At 43.9% G+C, this 24,375-nt stretch overlaps 1 protein-coding gene across 2 annotated transcripts in view; it reads left to right on the top strand.

Moving 5' to 3' along the window:
• ZFAT (zinc finger and AT-hook domain containing) overlaps nucleotides 1-24,375 on the top strand; it is a 234,782-nt gene that overhangs the window by 125,275 nt on the left and 85,132 nt on the right. For both annotated transcript variants that reach the window (XM_003276274.3, XM_003276277.4), the window contains 2 exons: nucleotides 4,177-4,350; nucleotides 22,686-22,774. In XM_003276274.3, the coding sequence (XP_003276322.2) occupies nucleotides 4,177-4,350; nucleotides 22,686-22,774 (263 nt within the window). The remainder of the gene's footprint in view (nucleotides 1-4,176; nucleotides 4,351-22,685; nucleotides 22,775-24,375) is intronic.

Here is a 24,375-nt window from a genome sequence, read left to right as displayed (position 1 = left end):
ATTTGAAAGTAATCTAATATTTTAAGCGACTTCAGAATTGATAAAGATTCAGAAAGCCAAAGGCTGCTGTATCCTGGCGTCTTTTTTTTTTTTTTTCTAGTTTATGACTTTCTCTGTAATGAAGGAATCACAAAGGAAACAGGATATCAGTACACACACTACATTGGGGTTCTTTGGAATTGATCCCCTGTACCATAAAATGTCCCTTGTCTCCGTTTACTCTCAAAACATAGGACAAGAACCCCATCGTCTCAGCCCAAAATCTCCTTAAGCTGATTAGCAACTTCAGCAAAGTCTCAGGATACAAAATCAATGTACAAAAATCACAAGCATTCTTGTACACCAATCACAGACAAACAGAGAGCCAAATCATGAGTGAACTCCCATTCACAATTGCTTCAAAGAGAATAAAATACCTAGGAATCCAACTTACAAGGGATGTGAAGGACCTCTTCAAGGAGAACTACAAACCACTGCTCAATGAAATAAAAGAGGATACAAACAAATGGAAGAACATTCCATGCTCATGGGTTGGAAGAATCAATATCATGAAAATGGCCATACTGCCCAAGGTAATTTATAGATTCAATGCCATCCCCATCAAGCTACCAATGACTTTCTTCACAGAATTGGAAAAAACTACTTTAAAGTTAATATGGAACCAAAAAAGAGCCCGTATCGCCAAGTCAATCCTAAGCCAAAAGAACAAAGCTGGAGGCATCACGCTACCTGACTTCAAACTATACTACAAGGCTACAGTAACCAAAACAGCATGGTACTGGTACCACAACAGAGACATAGATCAATGGAACAGAACAGAGCCCTCAGAAATGATGCCGCATATCTACAACTATCTGATCTTTGACAAACCTGACAAAAACAAGCAATGGGGAAAGGATTCCCTATTTAATAAATGGTGCTGGGAAAACTGGCTAGCCATATGTAGAAAGCTGAAACTGGATCCCTTCCTTACACCTTATACAAAAATTAATTCAAGATGGATTAAAGACTTAAATGTTAGACCTAAAACCATTAAAATCCTACAAGAAAACCTAGGCAATACCATTCAGGACATAGGCGTGGGCAAGGACTTCATGTCTAAAACACCAAAAGCAATGGCAACAAAAGCCAAAATCGACAAATGGGATCTCATTAAACTAAAGAGCTTCTGCACAGCAAAAGAAACTACCATCGGAGTGAACAGGCAACCTACAGAATGGGAGAAAATTTTTGCAACTTACTCATCTGACAAAGGGCTAATATCCAGAATCTACAATGAACTCAAACAAATTTACAAGAAAAAAACAAACAACCCCATCAAAAAGTGGGCGAAGGACACGAACAGACACTTCTCAAAAGAAGACATTTATGCAGCCAAAAAACACATGAAAAAATGCTCATCATCACTGGCCATCAGAGAAATGCAAATCAAAACCACAGTGAGATACCATCTCACACCAGTTAGAATGGCCATCATTAAAAAGTCAGGAAACAACAGGTGCTGGAGAGGATGTGGAGAAATAGGAACACTTTTACACTGTTGGTGGGACTGAAAACTAGTTCAACCATTGTGGAAGTCAGTGTGGCGATTCCTCAGGGATCTAGAACTAGAAATACCATTTGACCCAGCCATCCCATTACTGGGTATATACCCAAAGGACTATAAATCATGCTGCTATAAAGACACGTGCACACGTATGTTTATTGCAGCACTATTCACAATAGCAAAGAGTTGGAACCAACCCAAATGTCCAACAACGATAGACTGGATTAAGAAAATGTGGCACATATACACCATGGAATACTATGCAGCCATAAAAAATGATGAGTTTGTGTCCTTTGTAGGGACATGGATGAAACTGGAAACCATCATTCTCATAAACTATCGCAAGGACAAAAAACCAAACACCGCATGTTCTCACTCATAAGTGGGAATTGAACAATGAGAACTCATGGACACAGGAAGGGGAACATCACACTCCGGGGACTGTTGTGGGGCGGGGGGAGGGGGGAGGGACAGCATTAGGAGATATACGTAATGCTAAATGACGAGTTAATGGGTGCAGCAAAACAACATGGCACATGAATACATATGTAACAAACCTGCACATTGTGCACATGTACCCTAAAACCTAAAGTATAATAATAAAAAGAAAAAAAGAAAAACAAATTCAAAAACCCAAAAAATTAAATTGAAAAAAGAAAGAAAAACAGAAAACACAGGTATTGATTGTAGTCACAGAAATTAACCATTTGTGTAGAACTTTGTGCATACCTGTGACATTTGTTGCTTAGAGGACCTGCAACTTTGTTTAAGGTTTCCTAATAGTCAAGCAATGGACCTGGGACCCATCCACTACAGCAGTTCTAAACACTGGCTCTTAGGGGAGAATTTAGAGTAGACAGTGTCTTGGTATATCACCTTGGGCTGAATGCCATGTTGTGGATGATCTGGAGATCCACAGCTGGTTAACCTGCACCATCTCATTTTCCACGACCATATGTCACAGAGTCCACAGAAGTACAGAGCTGTTGAGGTGACTCCCTAGGGTTCCACAACCGGCCCGTGGGTGGGCAAAGATGTTAATGGAAATATGTATACTTCAGTCTCTGTGTTGCTTTGCTTGGTTCTTCTCCTTCCAGTCATAATGAGGAACAGATATTAGGAATTTGGCTTCTCCAGGACTGGGAGACAGTGCATGTCTTCTTCATTTTTGAGTTCTTTTAATGTTTTAGAAAAACACCAGGTCAAATAGTGCCTGAATATACTCAACTGTTTACACATTTATAAAGGATCTAAAGACAGCAGGGATGCACCGTGTTCCCTCTTTGTATGGTTTGTGTGGGCTTCTCTGTGGTGGTGGTAGTTCTGAGCCATCTGTAGCTTTGACTCGGGATTGAAATGCCTGCTGAGGGTAATGTGAGATACAGAAAGATGCTGCTTGACCCAGGCTAGCACCACAGCTGTGGCCCTGCTCTGGTGAGAGTGTGTTGTAAATGACCAACCCAGAGCGAGGGATCTGGTGTCCTGAAGGCTTCTTGGGAAGTGACTCCTGCTCCTGTCATTTTACAGAGATGAGAACTATGATCCAAACATAAGTTCAAGGGCACACAGCCTGTTGACACTTACGATTAGATTATTACTTCATCTCTAGAAACCCAGGCCAGAGCTGGGCTTTGCGTGGGCCCTAAGGCACATCAGACCCCAATGTGCAGCTCAGCTCTGTGCCCCTGGACATCGCCCTCAGCCTCTTTAAGCGTTGGTTTCCTCGACTGCAAAGTCATAGGTAATGTAGATAATGGGTAAAACCGTTTGGCTTACTAAAAATTGTCTGCTTCATTACTGTGTTCAGGTTTGTTCCCCGCCCTCTTTCCCCTTCCCCCCGGCCCCAGCCCCTGTCCCTATAGCACATCACACCATGTTGCAACGGCCTATTTACCTGTCTGCATCTCCCACCGGACAGTGAAGGCTGGGATTCACTCTTCTCTATAAAATTTCCTACTATGAAAATAGATCCTCAGTAGACACCTGGTGAATGAAGGAGTGGTGAATGCCAAGATGCCCCTACAGTCAGAGTCATCAGCCCATCACCCACCAGTTGCTAAAGCTCGATTTGTTTTACAAAGTAAATGTGCTTCCACATTTGGTCCTGGTGCCTGATCCCATTGAGTTTTTGCAAAGGGCCTTGGTGCCTTTGTGTTTAGTTTAACTCAGTTCAATTGAATTTAGTGACTGTCTGCTCTGCAGGTTGCTCAGGATCTCTGTCCTCAAGGAGTTCCCAGACTATGGGGAGAGGGCAGATATGAAGGACTCACTGTAATGTGTAGTGAACGTTTCAGCTAGTAGAGAGTTACAGGAGTTGGGAACATTGATAGGGAGGTAGGGAAATCTACCAAGGAAGGTCAGAGAAAGCTGCAGGGTGGAGGCACCTGGTATACCAGGAGGCAAAGGCATCCCAGGAGGAAGGTACAGCCTGGGGAAGAACCTGGCGTGGGAAGTGTGTGGTGTGTTAGGGCCAAGCAAGTATACTGCTGTGTTCAAAATGGATGTTTTATATATACATATCTGTAAGTGTATTTAGATATGGATATATATATTCCTTCAGTTTCACACACACATAAGCATACACATATGTAAATATATAGAGATAGATATATACATTTTTCCCTTGGCAGGTGTGAAGCCCTTCAAGTGTTCTTTGTGTGAGTATGCAACCCGTAGCAAGAGTAACCTTAAGGCTCATATGAATCGTCACAGCACTGAGAAAACCCACCTATGTGACATGTGTGGCAAGAAATTCAAATCAAAAGGGACACTGAAAAGTCACAAACTCCTTCACACTGCAGATGGTGAGTAAATGGCCCAAGGTGAACTTTCCCCTCTAAATGTGTGGTTTGAAGCTGATGTTCCAGTTCGTCAGAAACTTGCTGTACCAGAGGCAGGAAAGAGCACATCCCCCACTAGAAGGAACTTCTGGAAGAGCAGTGAAGACCAGGCCTGACTTCCTCCCATTCCTGGGCTCAGTGCCTCACTTCCAGCAGGTGCAGGATAAACACTTACTGGGTGTGTCTGTGCCAGTGGTGGAGGTATGCAGGGAGGGAAGCTGCTTCAGGAAAGGAGGTGTCTTCAGGAAGCCTTGATCCGTGGTTCCGAAGTTTCCATCCTTTTTAGCTCTCCATCCCTACCTGGAGCTCAAGGATCTTGAGGGGCAACCTTGATTACACCTGGCCTGGTTTTTCAAGTGAGGCTCTTATCATCCAAGCTACCTCAGTGGTGGAACTGAGTCTAAAGTAAAACCAACATTTGGGCAGATTTGATCTAGATAAAGTATACTTAAGTGGATTTCTAATTTCATTCATTCATTAAGAACCATTGATTGAGTTCTTGTATGTGCTAGCCATGGAGGTAGGTTCTAGGGATACCAGGTCAAATAGAGACCAGTTCCTGCGTTCAAGGAGTTCATAATCTAGAAGGCAGGGCAGAAGAGCAGGCAGGCCATGGTTAAGGTAAGTGTGGTGATGGAGGGGAGCTCGGGAGCCCTGGGAGCAGGGCATGGGTCGAGGTGAGCGGGGAGCTCGGTGGGCGGTGGGCACAGTCTCCCTGGCACAGGCTGGATAGAGGGAAAGAAGATTTGTTCTAGGAAGACAGGCAGCTAAACCATAAGAGACTTTTAACATTTTTTATTTTACTCAGAAAGACAGGTTGTGTGAGGGGCTTGCAAATACTTCATGTAACAAGATTAATAAACTTTATTTATACATGTATTGTTATTTACCAAAATTATGTATAAAAATTGGAGTTTACTATAGAAATCAAAATTATTTCAACAGTGATTTTTAATTTCAAAATTTAGTGGGTGATATAGCTCTTAAGTTCTATCTTTATTTTAAGATTGTTCTGAAAATCAATCCTGTTGTGTGTGTGGGGGTTGGGCCCTCAGCAAGAATTCAGGTGAGCTCCAGGGATCAGTGCAAAGGCTGAATGCTTGGCTGGGATTCATCAGAATTAAGGCTCAAGGGCTTGCCTAAGGCTGAAAAAGAGCCAGAGCCATAACTATTAAAACTTAAGCAGTACTCTCTCTCAAAAAAAAATCCAAAATCAAAATTAAAAATACAATGACAGTAAAGCAGTCATACTTGAATAATGAAAGCATTAAAGTCACGTAGTTTTTTATGATTCTACGCCTCCACAAACAATAAGCCTTACTGACCGCTCAGCTGCCTGAACGTTTAGGCAAGAATTCCATTTCTTAAGGTGATAGCACATAACTACTGCAGTCCTTCAGTAATGAAGAGCAGCTGTCCCCAGCAGCAGGGAAGCCTGGAGTATCCAGTAGGCCACAGTGACAGAGTCAAGAAGGTGTTCACAGGCACTGAACAGGGTTCTGTCATCTCATGCCTGGTTCTGCAGTCTGGGCTTAGCCTTTGAGCAGATAGAAGCCATTTAATCTGGCAGAGCCTGGACCAACTGATGTGGAGGGATGGGGTCGGTGTGAGTAGTTGGTGGTATCACGGGTCCACAGCAGCACACTCTGCCTATCCTCTCTGTCATGATTCTCTGAGTTCTTTGGCAGGAAAGGGAGTTCAGATGGACAAAAATGTCTTGTTGTCAAAGCAGGAATGCAACTCCTAAAAAGGAATGGTATTCAAACATTATGAAGTATTTTCTAACAAAACATTGGAAATTTGTGTTGTTTCTCTCTCTTTCTTTCCGCTGACATTTTTGGGAGGGTGAGGTATTTGTAAAGTCATGTCTTAGTTTTCAACACTTTTCAGTTGTCTGGGAAGAAGGGCATCAAGGCTGGGCGCAGTGGCTCACGCCTATAAGCCCAGCACTTTGGGAGGCCGAGGGAGGCAAGTGGATTGCCTGAGTGAAGGAGTTTGAGACCAGCCTGGGAAACATGGTGAAACCCTGCTTCTACCAAAAATACAAAAGATTAATGGGGCGTGGTGGCTCACACCTGTGGTCCCAGCTACTTGGTAGGCTGAGGTGGGAGGATTGCTTGAGACTGGAGGCGGAAGTTGCAGTGAGCCAAGATTGCACCACTGCACTCCAGGCTGGGTGACAGAGTGAGACCCATTCCCCACACCCCCCTCCCAAAGAAAAGAAGGGCATCAGTCATCAGGTTCAAGGAGAGGACCACTGGAACAGGTAGCTTGCTTCAGTGCCAACTTTTTCTACTACTTGGGTCTCAGTTTTGTCATATTGCAAAATAAGGAAATGATACCTTTACGTTTCTTGGGTTTCTTTTAGCCTCAGTTCTCTGATTCTAGGAAGAAAGGGATAAAGTAGAGCTAAAGGGATGGAAATAGGAGGTGCCGGTACAACTTTATTTCTAAATTCCGGATGATTGCTTTCCCACAGGGCTGCTGTACTTCATTATTTGTGTTTCTCTTTTGACGCTTACCAGTCTCATGTTTTGCCTGGGGCTAGTTTGGTAAACAGAGTGTTGAGTCATAGACTCCTTGTTCTAGCTCCATTGCTGATCTAGGATGTAGCTTTAATTAAGCTATAGGTAAGTCTTTTCCTTTATAATTTTCTCCCATAACATGTCTATTATAGAAACTTTGAAAAAAGTTAATTTACATCTCTTACTCATTTCTGTAGTGCTCATATTTTATCTTGTTGATGTCTTAGAGCTCTTTGTATCTTAATACTTTGTCATCATTTGCCTTTATATTTTGTTTATGGTATCTTTTTATATACAAAGTTAAATAACTTTGTTCATTTAAAGTTATTTTCCTTTATGTTTTCATCTTCCATGATTCTCTCTGTCAAAAGAAACCTTCCTCAGTTTGGGGCAAAATTCTTTTACTTTTTCTTTGAGTTTTATTTTATGATTACATAACATTTATGAAATATAATATTCTTGCAGTTTATTTTAGCATATGGTATGTGGTTGGAATCTTTGTTTCCAAACAGTTATCATCGACTCAGTATATTTATAGAGAAATCAGACCTTTCAATTTTATTTTGCAGTGCCAGAATTTCCCAAGATATTGGGTCTAATTCTGAGATTTTGGTCCGTGTCAGTGATTTTTATACTAGTACCTTATTTTTCAAGCTGTTCTAATAATTAACTTTATTCTTATCCAATAAAGTTTATTTTTTTATGAAGATTACATAGTTTTTCTCATTTAGTTATTATTCCTTTGGATAAACTTCAGAATTGTTCATCAAGTTAGGACTATCCCTGGGGATGACCCTGTGAGCTGTTTGACGATGTCTGTAACATGCTTTGAATCCCATTGGTCACTTGTGCTTATACAGGTGCCTTGGTTGTCTTGATGAGGCTCTTAGCCATTAACCATAGAATTAGCTTTTTACTTAGAAGCAAAGATTGCCTTACAGCCTGTCTGGAATTATTTGGTTTTAGTCGTATTTGTGGTATGAGTAATAACTCAATAGGTTGTTCTGTAGAGAAGCTGTGTAGAGTAGGTAGAGCTAGAGAGGCTTGGATGTGGATCTTTTTGCCCCTTCCTGGTAGGGTGATTTTGGTCAGATTACTTCTCTGAACTTCACTTTCCTCATCAGTAAACTGGGATAGGTATACCCTCTTGTTGAGTGGGTCTGAGGATCAAAAGACAGGACGTGCACCCCATGTTTGCCTGGCAGCCTCCTGCTCTCCTGGCTGCCCTGCCTCGGCATCCTGTCCTGGTTCTGCCTTAGCTTTCTGATTACCTCTTGGAGGCCATGGGGTTCAGCCTGTGGGCATTTTTTTTTTTTTTTTTTTTCTTTCCCTGTGTCAGAGTCTCACTTTGTCAGCTAGGCTGGAGTGCAGTGGTGCGATCTTAGCTCACTGAACCCCACCTCCCGGGTTCAAGTGATTCTTGTGCCTCAGCCTCCCGCCATAGCTGGGATTACAGGCATGTGCCACCATACCCAGCTAATTTTTGTATTTTTGGTAGAGATGGAGTTTCGCCATGTTGGCCAGGCTGGTCTTGAACTCCTGACCTCAAGTGATCTGTCTGCCTTGGCCTCCCAAAGTGCTGGGGTTACAGGCATGAGCCACCATGTGTTCTTTTGTTCCTCACACCTTAGGTGATCCCTCCAGTCTTATGGCTTTAAACACCATTTAGATAGAAGATGTATGGTTTGGCTGTGTCTCCGCCCAAATCTCATCTTGAATTGTAGCTCCCATAATTCCCATGTGATGTGTGAGATCATTGAATCATGGGGGCAGTTTCCCCCGTGTTGTTCTCATGGTTGTAAATAAGTCTCACGAGATCCGATGGTTTTATCAGGGATTTCCCCTTTATCTTGGCTCTCATTTTCTCTTGCCTGCCACCATATAAGACGTGCCTTTCGCCACGATTGTGAGGCCTCCCCAGCTACATAGAACTGTGAATCCATTAAGCTTTTTTTTCTTTATAAATTACCCAGTCTCAGGTATGTCTTTATCAGCAGTGTGAAAACGGACTAATACAGAAGGCTTCCAAACTTGTATTTCCAGTCGTCTTTTTCCTCCCAGCCTTGGCACTCCCTCTCTGAAACTGCCCACTCAACATCTGCACTTGGATGCCCACCTGGCCCCCCAGGCTCAGCGTGCTCAACACTAAGCTTCCAATCTTCCTCCCTAGACCCGGTCTCTTATGGCCCAGGGGTTGCCAAAGTTTGTAAAGAGATTGTAAATATTCTTGGCTTTGAGTGCCACATCCAGTTTTCTCTTTTTTGTTGTTTTTATTTTTACGAACTTTGAAAAGTGTAAAAGCTAGGCTTCTGTACAAAAGCAGGAAGCAGGCTAAATTTGGTGCTGGGGCATAGGCTGCCAACCCCTGCTGTACCCCATCTTGGGAAATGGCTACTCCTTTTCCTTTGCTCAGGTCAAAAGCATTGGGTCAGTCTTGACTGTCTCATTCATACCCCACACATAATCCATTAGCAAATCCTGTGCGTTCTGTCTTTAACATGATCCGGAGTTCTCCCGCTTCTCAGCACCCTCATGCCATCCTTTCTGTACAGGCCACTGTCATCTCCTGCCTCCAATCTTGCAGTAGCCTCCTAACTGCTTTCCCTAGAATGTCTCCTTGTCCCCACAAGTCCATTCTCAACAAAACAGCCAGTGATCCTGTGGAAACAAAGGCCAGGTCATGCCACTCCTCTGTTCAGAACCCTCCTGTCTATCTGCTGTCATTCTGAGTGGAAGCCCAATTCCTCACCATGACCTGCTTGATCCCCCCATCTCTCTGATGTCTTCTCCTTCTACTCTCCCCCAACTGGCATCTCTCCAGACATACTGTATTCATTCCTTTCTTTTTTTTTGGAGATAGAGTTTCACTCGTCGCCCAGGCTGGAGTGCAGTGACACGATCTTGGTTCACTGCAACCTCTGCCTCCCAGGTTCAAGCGATTCTCCTGCCTCAGCCCCCCGAGTAGCTGGGATTACAGGCACCTGCCACCATACCTGGCTAATTTTTTGTATTTTTAGTAGATATGGGGTTTCACCATGTTGGGAAGTCTGGTCTTGAACTCCTAACCTCAGGTGATCTGCCCACCTCAGCCTCCCAGAGCACTGTGATTACAGGTGTGAGCCACCATGCCTGGCCTATCTTCATTCTTGTTCCTCACACCTGCCAGGTATGTGCTCATCTCAAGGGTTTTGCTTTGGCCCTTCCCTCCGCCTGGAGTGTTCTTTCCCCCTGTCTGAATGGACACCTCCTTCATGTCCTGGAGGTCTTTACTGACAAGTCACTCTGAATGAGTCTTCCCTGGGTGCTCACGTATGGAAAGTCTCCATACCCCCACCAAGTAATCCAGACACCCGTGGCTTCCTGTGCTGCTCTCCTTGGCTTATCTTTCTCTAGTGTATTATATAGTTTCCTTATTTACTACTTTTTTGTCTCTATTACTGGAACTGTCCCACTAATTACTTCATACTCTCTTTCATGTTTTTTACTGTTTCTCTTTAAACCAACCCTTCTCCAATGTACTGTATAATTTCCTTATTTATGATGTTTCGTGTCTTCCACTAGATTGTAAGCTTCACAAGCAGGGATTTTCAACTTACTACATTTATTTTGTATCCTCAGCATTTAGAACAGGGCTTGGCTTATCATAGGCACTCAATAAGTTTGTGTTTATTGAATAAGTGGAAAATGTAAAGTGCCTTGCATAAAGTGGTTGCGATATAGTAATACTCACAAAATGTCAATTATTTTCTCCGTGTCTTCTTAGATAATTCTGTTAAATCAAATGCTTGTGAATTAGGTATTTTAAAATATGGTCAAGGAACTCCCCATTAAATGAATCTTCTTGGGTATTTTTTAATGAAGTAAAAAGGGATTGAGTAATTACAATTACCCTTTCTTCTAACTACTTGTGAGTCCAATTTTTCATATTTGCTGGCTTACTTAAAGTGATAGATCCCTATCTGTGGCATTCCTGTTTCCCAAAGGAACTCATTACTGTACCTTAGAAAAGATAGCTCATTCTGGCTGAAGGTTTCAGTTAAAAAGGTTTGCCAGTCAATATGTACAAAGAGAGAAATTGATCTATAAAGGGCCCAATTAAGCCCTTTGTGTGTATGCCAACAGGATGTAAGAATTTAATGCAAAATCATGCTGTAATGTAGTTCCCCACTTTTGACTTTAAAAAGGCCTAGACATGATGTGCTATCTGGAGGTTTATACACGATTCTGCCCACCCATAGCAGATGGGGAAGGTTAAGCTGTACAGTGCCTTTATGTTATGTAATCAAACAGGAATCCTTAAATCATGAAATAAAAAAAGTCTTTGGAGTTTATTTCTAATTCCTTTGGGTCTCTCCCCTCCCCCGATCCAAACTGCCCCTGTACATTTTAATTAAGAAGTTTTTGGGTAAAATTTGAAAAGAATTATCCAGGCTTCAAGCACTCTTGTAATAGACAAGTGGAGAGTTGAGTATGGAAATTAGGTTTGAGTGGAGTAAGTATCCTTTTTTTCTGTCCCTTCAATTTATGATAAGAGATGTCATGGCTGCGTTAAAATATTCTAGGAGATCTAAGTACGGAGTTTTGTTTTGTTTTCCTCCCCTGTCCTCTAAAAAGCAAAGCCACTCTAGGATGAAGTAGCTCCATGGCCTTTTGCTTCTAAAAACAGAGCCAGGAAGTAAATAGAAAATGGTCCGTGAGCACCTAGCTGGGTTGATCTTACAAGGTTAACTTGCGAGACTTCAGTGAGACTGGTCTTTCCACTGCATCCTTGTCCCTTTTGTCCTTCCTCCTGCTTGCCCTTGGAGAAGAGGTGAAGGTGCAGGTGTGGAAGTGTGGCTACTGGATGAACATGGTGGATTGCTGTTGCTTATCCTTGGGCTGGAGTCTGGGTGATGGGCCGGAGAAGGTAGGGCTACTTTCAGGGCCCACAAATACCATTTAATAGGTTCACCCTGTTGGTGTTCATATGTAGCTCTTTTTCTCAGGTTTTTATAAACCACAAGATCCACTGGGAATAAGTGGGCCCATACTATAAAGTGAACTACACAGCTTACTGAGCAATTAGCTTAGATTGATATATAGATTTAACTTTTTAATGAGGCTTGGCCGCCTAAAACCTCACCAGGTAGAGGGGTCTCAGCTGCAAATGTCTGGCATAGTGTCTGTAACTTTCATCTAGCCCTGGTGCTGTGCTCTGTCCATTATGTGGCTTTGTGCTGCGTTTGGTTTCTTTCCACCTCTGTCTCATGCCAATCCATCCCTCCTTATATCAAAACTGATGTACTAATTACAGAGAGTCATCAGGCCCAAAGTCTGCAGTTGCTTGAAGTTCAGCCTTTAAAGTGCAGAGACTTCTTTAACTGTATTTTTATTGCTGTAGCTATTTCTGTTCTGATTTGCCGCTGCATAAATCACCACAGATGCTAGAACTGTGAAGATGTGTGCTTTGCGAAACACTTGCTGCAAAATGCCTGTTATGCTTCCTGCAGGATGCTTTTCTTACATGAGCAGCAAGCCTCTGAGTGCTGGGCTACATGGAGAAGCAAGGGAGGTAGAGTAGGGAAAACCCTAGGCTCCAGAGGCAGTCCCAGACTGGAATCACTTCTTGCCTGAACAGTCTTGAACAGTGATCCCCATTTGTAACATGGATGTTACATGTTTCCTGTGACTCCTGTAACAAATTACCACAAAGTTAGCGACCTAGATCAACACAGATGTATTATGTTGCAGCTATAGAGGTCAGCAATCTAAAATCAAGGTGTCAGCCAGGCTGCATTCCTTCTAGGAACTCTGGAGGGGAACCTGTCTCTGCATCCTGTGGCTTATGGACCCATTCCTTCATATTCAAAGCCAGCAGTCCAGCATCTTCCCATCTCTTCTGTCCCTGCTTCCATCACCACGCTCCTTCTCTGACTTCAGGCCTCCTGCCTCCCTTTTATAAGGACCCTTGTGATTTCACTAGGACTACCTGGATAGGCCAGGCTAGTCCCCAGCTCAAGATCTTTAGCTTAATCACATCTGCAAACTCCTTTTTATTTTTTTTTCCATATATGATAGCATGTATACGTTCTGGGGATTAGAAGCTGGATATCTTTGGGAGGGCCATTATCAACCCACAGCATGGGGTTGCAGGAAGATTAATTGGGTTCATACTATGGATGTCAGCTCGTGTACCCATTCCTCTGGTGCACGAACCAGTAGCTCTTAATGACACAGTATAAGAATGGATATCTGTAGCAGTTAATTTACATCATTAGGAAAGATTAAATCACTTTTTTTTTCAAATATTCTCCTATTAGGAAGGCACAGTGCAATAGTTAATATTTGAAGAGTATCACTGTTGAAACGGGTAAAAGTCAGTTTTCTGAAAAAATGGTAAAGTCAATTTTCTAAAAACTCTTGAAAATTTACTTATGTAAAATACCACCTTTTTCAGTAAGACTGGATAAACAGTCATGAGGAGGCATTTTTACTTTTATGCCTCTAGAATAGTATTACTAATAACAGTTGAGATTTATAGAAATTCTTTCCTCTAAGTACTTTAGAGCTCCTTCAGGTTTGAGGTGCACATAAAATTTGATGTGGCAAGGATGATTTAATTTAGCAGATACTTCAAACAAGTTGCCTTAAATCCCAAGGAATTTTTCATTGCTGTCTCTCTCTGTGTTCTGATGGAATCTGAATGCCAAAAGCTGAAGGTGACGTTTTAAGTTTTTTTTTTTTTTCCTACCATTCCATTCCTTCTTAGTTTTATATAGAACTCTATTTAAAGTAAGCAAGCAGCTGGAGTCATCCTCAGGGAAAGTCACCAAGCGGATGAGACTGTAGTAAGAAACAAAGGGAACAACAGGTGCGGCACATACTGTTAGTGCCAAGTCGCCAGGCTGGGGCTTCATAGATCCCACGGTGGCCTGCCCATAGCTGCCGGGAGGCAGGGAGTGATTGCCTTTCTTCTCAGGAGCAGAGAATGGGAGCTCAGAGTGTGGCTCCCTTGCAGCTGAGCTTCAGAGGTCTAGGGCGACATGGGTGCCTTTGTGCTTCCATGTCCAGCTGTGAATAACTTCCTGCTTGAGCCCAGGGGCTTCAGCAAGGCAGGTACCCTGCTGGCTCCTCCACCTATCACATTGACATCCCCCTCTCCTTCCACGTGGAGAGTCAACAGGAAGCGAAGTTGGAACTCTCTTAGATTTGGTGGATCACATCTCTTTATCTAATCTGAGGCAGGATAACAAGTATTCCTGTTTCTTCTTTCCTTCTCCTATTTTCAAGTCCCCTCTTCCCTTTCTAACAGGATAGCCTGGGTAACGTTTTACCTGGGTAAGGCTGGAGTAAAGAGCAGAGCTCAGATTCTCTGACTCCAGACCCTGTGCTGGTTTTCACTGTCTGGTGATCCTTAAATTCAGCCAGCATCCAGTTGCCGGGCCCAGGCAGCTCTCCAAAGGACAGAGGTCAGCTTTGCTTCATCAGTCATGGACATGCAGTCCCAGCACTCATGGTTAGGCAAAGAAAGAGGCTCCTTCCAAAAGAGCACTTGAAAGTGGAGAGAGATTTTGCAAAGATGTGCCTCACCTTTGGAGAGATGAACAGAAATAATGGAAATGACATTTTCATGCCTGCATCCCCATCTTTGAAGGAGAGTTCAGCCAGTTCACACATTTTTGAAGGGAAATGGAGCTGCTAGTGAAACACTGTGTTTCCAGAAAGAGCTGCAGTGTCTGCAGTGGAAACCTCCAGCAAGCCTGGTGCTCAGAAACATGTCTAACTGAAAACTACAGGGACAGGAACACTGATGAGATCCCTTTCCTTCCACCGGCAACATCAGCCTGCATAAATCCACAAACCGCCATACAGTCTTCAAAGTTAATCTTTGAACTACACGACGCATCTTTCCTTTCTTAAACGAATTTTTTGCCAATTCTCAAGAACCTTCCAAGGAAGGTGGCCTGTTTTGTTGTTGTGTTATTTTTCTTTTTACATTTTTTAAATTAAAGTAACATGTACACACACGTGCACACATACACAGTTCAGAAGTGTACAGCTCAATGGATTGTTACAAAGGAGGCACACCTGTGTAACTACAGCCTGGGAGAAGAAACAGCACACTGCCAGCCTCTTGGCAATTTCTTCCTCTCGAAACATTATTGCCCGTCTCTCCTCCCCAGAGGTGACTACTTACTGCACTGACTTCTAGCACCGTAACTTGCTTTTCCCTGTCTTTGAACTTCATAGAGTTGATTCATACAGTATGTGTTCTTTTATGTCTGGCTTCTTCCTTTTCATATTATGCTTGTGAGATTCATCTAGGTTGTTATGATTTTGAGTTTTACCATTTTACCATCTGGGCCTGTGGGTCAAATAAAGAATTTCATAAGGAAATGAGATTCTAAATTCTGTAGTTTCTGACCAGGAAGTCTTTGTTCCCACAGTCAGCTTTTTTTTTCCCCCCCAATTTGGCAATATTTTTGCAGTCAGCTAGGAGTGTGTGTTCTCCAAGAGTGTTTCTCCAAAAAGTGGTATGACTCAGCTTTGCTTTGTCCTGATTTACAAGACGTGGCTCAGAATGACATTTGACTGTTTACAGAAATTAAATCCTGCCCCAGAGGAGAAGAATTGACTATTCCTGAGATTATTCGCAAAATTAGGCCACTGGCTCTTTTTCGTGAAGAAGAGGGAGAAAGATGCTTGGTCAGAAAGAGCACCCGTAAGTCAATGCACAGCCAATCAAGGCTGGGGTGCTGTTTTTTAAAAGACAGTGAACTTTCAGGTTCAGAAGCCATTGGTATCATTTTATGGCTCTGCGTTGAAAGATCTTTCTTCTGGTTTGTGTGCAGTAGCGGATGAAACATCTCAGCCTTTCAGAGATGGGTGCTAATTATCTGAAATGCTTTTCCGTTAAAGCGCAGACAACACGAAAACAATGTTCATAAAAATCCAATCGCTTCCTATAAGTATGCCCACAATTCTATCACCTAACAAATAAATGATTCTTTAAAAATCTTTATTCATGCTCATATGGAATGGCTGTATAGTTGTAATGAAAGGATATCATTCTTATAGCCTTGAAATTAATATTGTAATAATTCTTCGTTGCTGTACAGTTCATTAATAACAAGTTTAAGAGTTGTATGATGCACTAAGGTGATCCACGAGTTGTATAACCATTCCCTTATTTCCGGACAATGTGTTATTTTCATTTTTCCTCCCATTATTTTAACTTATGTGGCAGGGGCTTCTTTCTTGCATATAAACTTTTTCTTCTTTTGAATTAACTCCTTAGGACACATTTCCAGGAGTGGGATGGCTATTTTGTTTTGGTGGTTTTAATTGTGCATTGCGCTGCCCACTTCCTTTCCAAAAAATTGTACCAGAAATAAGAAAGTGTCCCAGCTTAACTCTTCCATTTTTAACACTTTGTTACTAAAAATGTCTAGTTTCTTAGTTTAATGAGTATCAAATCTTACCATGTTATTATTTTTATTTATATGATAGCTCATAAAATCAAACAGGTATTGTGACAGTTAAATGAGTGAATGGTCATAAAGCATTTGTAGCATTGGTTCATAGTGCTGTGTAGGAGAGTGTGCTGTCATTGGACTTTTTTCAATTAATTAAGTCTGATTCTGTCCTCTCTAGAGAACACTGTTTGGTCAAGCCCTATTTTTGCCTGCTTTCTGGTGTCTTGGTGTTTCCTAGTCATACATTCACAGCTATACTTCTTGGACTCTTGGTTGCAGTTGACAGAAATTCATTTTGGTTGCAGTTGACAGAAACTCATTTGAGGTCACAGAAGTCGCCACCGGGCATTTATGGTACAGTTACCTGGGATCTTACAGAGACTCAGGGCCTTTGTGTTTGAGTTCCTTCTTCCCAGGGCTGTGTTCACCTCTTCCTCTTGTGGCTGGTCCTCCTCATCCTTCCATCTTAGTGTGACATCACTTCCTCACAGAGGCCTTCCCTGACGGCCTGGCCACGTGGCCACACCCCTTCCACACTCCCTCATGCTCCACCATGGCCCCTTGCCTTTGTCCTTCGTGGCCTGCTGCAATTGGTAATTATTTGTTGGAATACTTGCTGGTTGTCCATTTAGGTGATGAGTGCCAGAGGCAGGGCCTTTGCTCTCTTGTCCACTCTCATCTCCTGGGGTCAGGCGTGGTCCTGGCACCCAGCGGCCCCTCCGTGAATGCTCGCTGAGTGAATGGACACAGCCAGCCAGGTGATTGTCTTCATCCTCCACCTTTGGTCCTCTCTGCTTCCTTACTTCATTCTGATGTCCTGTCTCTGTCTCTCTTCGCTGTGCTCTCCTCTCACCCCCTGCAGATTGTCTTGCTTACTTGTTTCACCCAGAGAGTGAAAACACAACTCCCATCCACTCCTGAGTTGCAAGCTTCATATCTGGACAGTTCCGATTCCTGGCTCAGCTACAGTCTCTTGTCCACTGTGGTCCAATCTCCTATGACTTTGGGTGGGGAGATGGTGGGTAGGACCACATATCACTGGCCCTTGTGATGCCTTGTGTGACCATGTTGATTATGGGGAGGGGAGAAAGGGTGGCTGAACAGACTTCTGAATGGGGTGCTCCTATAAATTAACTGCTAGCCTTACGTCCAGGATGCAGTCACCTCCAAGCACTGAGGACATGGCATGAAAATTGCAGTCTTGTCTCAAAGTACCCACAACCTGCAAGGGTGCCAGACAGACCAACCAAAGGTGAATCAATGCACTGCTTCGGTGATTGCAACCAAAGCCCAAACCCAAAATCTCCACTGTCATGAGGCAAAAATTCTCATGAGTGAGATGGATAACAAACACTATAAATCAGTAAAGTGTGTGGTATATTACAATGGAAATATGAGGACATCTAAAATATTAAGAAAACTGAGAGATGAAAATAAAAATATGAATAAGAAATGATTCCATTTCAGTATGAAAATATAAGCTGAGAAGTGCTAAAAATGAATCAGTAAAGGGGCATAGGGACTGTGATTTTAAACAGAATGGTCTGAAAGGACTCAGTGTGAAGGTGACATTTGAACAGAGACTTGAGGGAGATGAGGCAGCAGAGCACAGCATATCTGGGATGGACACCCCGGGCTCTGGGAACAGCAGGTGCAGAGGCCTGGAGGTGGGTGAGTGGACTGTCTATGGAGTGGAGAGAGGTGAAGGCAGTGCATGAGCTCCAAGAGGTGACAGGGGCCCACACACCACTGTGCCCTGCAGCCACTGAGAAGCTCCTGGCTTTTGCTGTGGGTGGAGATGAGGCCAGATAGGGTGCTGGGAAGAGAAGCAGGAGGTTTTCTGTAAACTCTGCTGTTATAACTGCTTACTTACACTTTGATATAGTTGTACAAACATTTTCCTTTGCTCTGTTTTTATGCTTTTTGTTTTAGGTATGTTGATTTAGGCTGGTTTAATTAGAACTGAATATTTGGATTGTCTCAGAGAGTGTCAGGGAGGTACAGGTCTGGAGGGCACTGCACTCAGCTGAATGGTCCACTGCGGGGTCACCTGTATGCACCGCCAGCCTCATCCTTCAGGGGGCTGCTTTTCAGATGCTTGCAAGCCCAGTCTCTGAGTCCATCCTCACAGCAGATGGGGATTACCTCCCCATTTTTCTAATGGGGCCTCTGAGTAGCATAGAAGAAAGAACCCAGGGTCACTCAGGGTGAGCAGGACAGGGCCAGAAAGAGAACATAGTTCCCCTGCGACTGGCTCTTCTTGGGCAGTCCTTTCTGTTGGGTAGTCACCTTCTGATGGGCAGTCACCTTATGTGTTAGTGGCACAGATATGCCATTGCTGGTATAAATTCTTCCTTCCATTTGGGAAATTGTATCACACCCTTATTAGCTGAAAAGATTCTTATGTGGCTGTGAATGGGGGTGTTGGGGTCAACAGACTGGGGGCCAAATCTGGGCTCTGCCACTTACCACTTTGTGATCTGGCAAGTTACTCAGAGTCTTGATCCCAGGTCCTCGTCCATGAAAGGGTGACGCTGCCTGCCTCCTGGGCTTTTGGTGTGTGGTAAGATTGTGCACGTCATGCCCCAGCACAACTCATGATGCCTAGTAGTCCAGTGGGTAGACCTAGCCAGGTATATTTTGGGGAAAAGGAATTACTTTTTAACAGTCAACCTCTTTTCTTTGTAATCATTCTTTTCTTCCCCTGGGATTCTGGGAGATTCGCATCCATATACAGCCATTCGACGTGCATCTCTCAGCACTCTGAGGTCAATCTCACCTCGAGTAAATACTAGGTTTTGCAGTTGACTCTGCCTGTAAGTCTCAGAAGTCTCTCGATAGAAAGCCATCTGATGGTCTCAAAGTATTGCTCTTTTATGATTAGTCATGAATCTGCATCCCATTATTTTAATTAGGCAGCAAACAATTATGTCAGGTGCCTTCCCAGGCCTGTTTGATAGGTGCTGGCAGTGGTTGCTGAAAACATTGGTAATATTTATTGCCAGGGCTCTGATGCTTCAGTAAGGGATGGCTTTTAGCTGCTGCCTTCTTTTCTTGTCTCTTGCAGAGCCTTGGAAGTACATCCATGAAAGGCTGACTCTTGATTTCAAATGAGGCAATTCCATTTATTCATTTTAGGGCTCTTTTTTAGCACTTAATCTGTTACTCTTTGACCCAAGTGTTTGACAATGAATGACAGAATATTTATCAACTTAGAGAATGGTTCCGTCAGCTCTGCTTCCCCCACTGTAGTGGTGAAGAACACAGCACAATTTTGCACAGGCTGCCCAGCATAATGATGCTGTATGCACATGAGCCATGTGTCAGTGGAGAAGCGTGTTTAGCTGAGATTCGACTGGAGCTGTGTAGAAATGTGTGGCCCTGTGTTTGAAAGAAGATGTTACTGTATTTTTTTTTAAGTTCTAATTGCTCTCTAATTGTAACTTGTGTGACTTACAAGTGAAAAAGTTTCCTTATACTTCGGGCTTGCAGAATTAATACAATTTAGAATTTTGGGTTCATTCACCTGGAACAATAGAAACAACTGTGGTGTTAATATTTGTTTCCTTTCGCTGCTGTTATTGAGAGTGATGTTCATATAAGATGTAAAAAATTTTCACTCAGTTCAGTTTAATGAAATGCATGGAATATATTCAGTCTGTGTGTGCACTTATGCCCTGGGGTACCAAGATGAGTAAGATGTGGTTCCTGCCCACGGGCAGCTGAAGGCAGCCCCTGCCTTGTACAAGGCTGTAGAGGTGGGGCATGGATTGAGGCAAGTGGACAGTGTGTAGGGGGCCTGTGGAGGGCTGCCTCTTGGCCCGGTTACTGGAGTGTTCAATCTGAGTTCTGAATTAACAGGAAGAATGACCAGATGCTGTGAGACAGTGCATTTGAGGCATGGAAAATGTTAGCAAAGGCTCAGGGGTCTGAGATTGCAAAGGCAAGGCAGAAAGTTTGGAGAACTCAAGGACTTCAGTGTTATGAGCCTAAATACCGAGGGGACAGGCACAAGAGAAAGTCAGAGAGAGGGGTGGGGTGGGTTGGGGAGAGTTGGTTCTGATTCTGGAGGGCCTTCTCTTCTGTGCTCTGGAACGTCAACTTTGCTCTGAAGTTGGGGCCGTTGGTTGGTTCTGATGGCTAGACTGTGGGATGGTTTATGCTGTAGATCATCTGGATAGAAGATGAGGCATCAGGATGCATGTGTGGATAGATGGGTGGATTGTGGTTGATGGATGGATGATGGATGGATGGATGGATGGATGGATGGATGGATGGATGGATGGTAGGGTTTTATGAAGGCAAGAAAACCAGCTTAGGGGCTTTTGCTGTTGTCTAAGAAAGAAATGAGGAGGACCTAAACCAGTGTGGAGGTATTAGAAATAGAAATAGACAGACATGAGAAATATTTAGGAGATGAAATCAGGTGCTGAAAAAATGAGGTGAGTGTGAGTTAGGGCCAAAAAGATGTTGTGGAAGGCTACTGGGTATCTGATGTAGGTGATCAGATGGATGATAAACTGGGAAGGCTGGAGGTGGAAGCCATTTGGTGAAGAAGATATGTCCAGCTTAGGACATTTGGGACAGCTAAGTGGCTGGTCCAGCAGGCAGTTGGATACTCAAGTCTCAGATTCAGAGAAGAGATCAGAGTAGAAGATGCTGATTTTGGCATCAAAGATTTACAAAAGTCTGAAGGGGTCAGTTAGGGTCAGTTATATGCAAGGATGCTTGTAGAGTTAGAGTTAGGAGTGTGGGCTGGAACACTGTGGAACATCAGGGCCTAATGATAGCTGCCCTGGTGAGAGGGAATGCCTCAGGGGTACTCAGAATGAATAGAGAAGCCCAGAGAGGTGGTATTGTTGCGGAGTCAAAGGAACAGAAGATTTCCAAAGTGTGGACTATTAATGGAGTCACATGCAGTAGTCATCCAGTAACATACAGACCAAAATCTGCCATTGGCTTGGCATCATAGTGAGAACAGGTTTCCAGGTGAGCTGGCAGTGAATAGAGGGGAGGGGGAATGTCTAAGAGGGAAAGGTGCAAGAGTGCTCTAGGAGGAGCCAGTACTTCTGGGAACTCAGCCACAGTGGCTGTGGGTGTAATGCCCAGAGGAGGTTTACACCATTAGAAGCTGCTTGTTGAATTCTTTACTGCTATATGAAGTAGGCCACATTTACATTTGGTTATACATGTTTGTATTATTGCTTGTTGAGGTTTTATTTATGCTAATCAGAGGCAAAATGTAGTGTACCTCATACATCTATTAATTTGTTTTAACATATCCCATTATTGAATGTTTAAATATTGCTAAAACCTTAATCTTTTTTTTTTTTTTTTGAGATGGAGTCTTGCTCTGTCGCCCAGGCTGGCGTGCAGTAGCGCGATCTCAGCTCACTGCAAGCTCTGCCTCCCGGGTTCACGCCATTCTCCTGCCTCAGCCCCCCAACTAGCTGGGACTACAGGTGCCCGCCACTATGCCCAGCTAATTTTTTTTTTTTTTTGTATTTTTAGTAGAGATGCGGTTTCACTGTGTTAGCCAGGATTGTCTCGATCTCCTGACCTCGTGATCCGCCCGTCTCGGCCTCCCAAAGTGCTGGGATTACAGGCATGAGCTACCGCGCCCGGCCTAAAACCTTAATCTTTTTAAGACCAGTAGTTTACATTTCCCTAGTTTTCTTTCTAGCATTCTCCCCAAAATGTCTTTGGCACTCCAACCAGAGTTAGGAGTTCTGCAACGCAGATCCTGCACTTTGCTGGCCATCATCCTGCAGACACACCTGACTTTCAGGGTTATGTCTGAGGTCCCTGTGAGATGGTCCAGACCCTTGATAATTCTGGGCCAGCAACCTCTCCGGCTCAGCTCTTGACTTTCTGCAGACCTCACACTCCAGGAAGAAAGATGCAGCTGCTCCACTCCAGGAAGGAAGATGCAGCTGCTCCACTTTCCTGAGCACCCTGTGGTCCATTCCCCTGCAGTCTCATCTGTGTGCACCCCTCTCCCTCGATGCCCTTCTCTCTGGGCAGCTGGACACACCCTTACTTTTTCTTTAGGAGCCTGATCGAATGTCATTGCTCATGGGGCCTCTCCAGGTGGAGCTGGCTGTGCCTCTCCCTCCCTGGGGAGCGCCTCTGCACTCCCACCTGTTGAAGACTGAGCATGCTGCATTGTGCCTGTGCACCTCGTCGCTGTTCCCTTCTGAGATTCTGATCCTCACATGGCAAGGAGCACCTTTGTGTACCTGGCTGCATGCCTGGCACTTCATTCACAGTGGGAGCTGTTGGCCTGGTGACGCTCACCTTGTCCTCCGCTTCTTTCCAGGGAAGCAGTTTAAGTGCACGGTGTGTGACTACACAGCGGCCCAGAAGCCACAGCTGCTGCGGCACATGGAACAGCATGTCTCCTTCAAGGTAAGAGGGCTCTGGAGAAGGAGGCAGATGTTCAGGCAGAAAAGGCGTTGCTTTTCAAAGTGAAGATGGAGAGAGCATTCTTTCATTATTTGTTGGTTTTACCTTCGCTTTGGGGCCCCCTTAGCTGGTACACATGGAGTCTGAGGCACAGTGCAGCTTATTTGTGCTCTCTCGTTCCAGAAGCATAGCATTTCTCTGTAATTTGGAAACCAAGTCAAAGATGTGTAAGAGGATGCAGACAGAAGAAAAGGCACAATCTTTGCATAAAAGCACTGGAGTGATTTAGAGGAAGGCTTGCAGGCTTTAGGGACACTTATCTTTGCTTTCAGATCCTGGATTGCCGCAGGTGAGTCACCTGATAAAGCAGGTGTGATGAAGCCCACCCGGCAAGCAGTTGTAAATACTGGAGACTGTGTTCAGGAGTGTCCACCACAGTGCCCAGCATGTTGCAGAGGCTCAGGAGATGGTGGCCCTTCATATTCTTTTAATGCCTCTAATTGGTGTTTCTTCAGTGTAGGTGATAATGCTTGCTTAGCCACTGCTTATGATGCAATTATTGACAACAATAACTAGGGTGCAGTAATGTGTTCAGTAAAAAGTTCTGCTCAGCACTTGGGGAAACTTGACCCTTAAAATTACTGCCGTTGCTGGCACAGCAACATGACACACATGGCACACATAGAAATGAATCATCAAGATTTGTAAACTTGTTGCTCTAAAATGGTTTTTGAAATTGTGTCTACCATTACATCCCAGAGAATCATAGAACATGGGAGGGACTGCAGGGCATCTGTTTTGTCCCACTGGACTTGCAGCTGGAATCACCCCAAAAGTGGTGGCAGTGGAGTTCCTACCAGGCAGTGCCCCAAACCATCCTGATATAGGGCCTGTTGGGATTCCAAAGAAAGAAGCACTAAACACTGGGGTGATTTGTTTAAAGCAATTACTAAGTCCTTGCCACAGACAGCAAGGGGACAGGGCATGGGGTGTTCTACTTGGATATGTCCACAGCGAGGTGTTCAGGGTATGGAGTTGTATGAGCGTTAATGGAATTTGGCTCAGGGCCAAGGCTAGTTTCTTTCAGTGGTGTTTTGGGCAACAATCTAGATACTCCTCTTTTTTTTTTTTTTTTTGAGAAGGAGTCTCACTCCTCTGTTGCCCAGGCAGGAATGCAGTGGCACGATCTTGGCTCACTGCAACCTCTGTCTCCTGGTTTCAAACGATTCCCCTGCTTCAGCCTCCCAAGTGGCTGGGACTACAGGGGGTCTCAGGTAGCCCGCTGCCACGCCCAGCTAATTTTTGTATTTTTAGTAGAGACAGGGTTTCACTATGAACAAGCTAGATATTTTTATTGGTGCCTGAGAATGTTCGAGGCATCAGTTCTGGTTCGAGCCTACTGGGAAATCCTGCAGCTGGCTGGCTCACAGAACAGTCAAGGCACCCTGACTTTTGGTCAGGACACAGAAAGACAGCACTGGGGAGCTGGGCGACCCTACACCAGCACACTGCTGGCTTGTGTTTATTGCACATCCATTGCGTGCAGGCACTGTACCAGGAACTGCATGTTCATCATCTAGAATCTCCTTCATGGTACATATTAT

This window comes from Nomascus leucogenys, chromosome 16 (genome assembly GCF_006542625.1).
Source record: "Nomascus leucogenys isolate Asia chromosome 16, Asia_NLE_v1, whole genome shotgun sequence".
Taxonomy (NCBI): domain Eukaryota; kingdom Metazoa; phylum Chordata; class Mammalia; order Primates; family Hylobatidae; genus Nomascus; species Nomascus leucogenys.
This window is presented reverse-complemented; position numbering and strand designations above follow the sequence as displayed.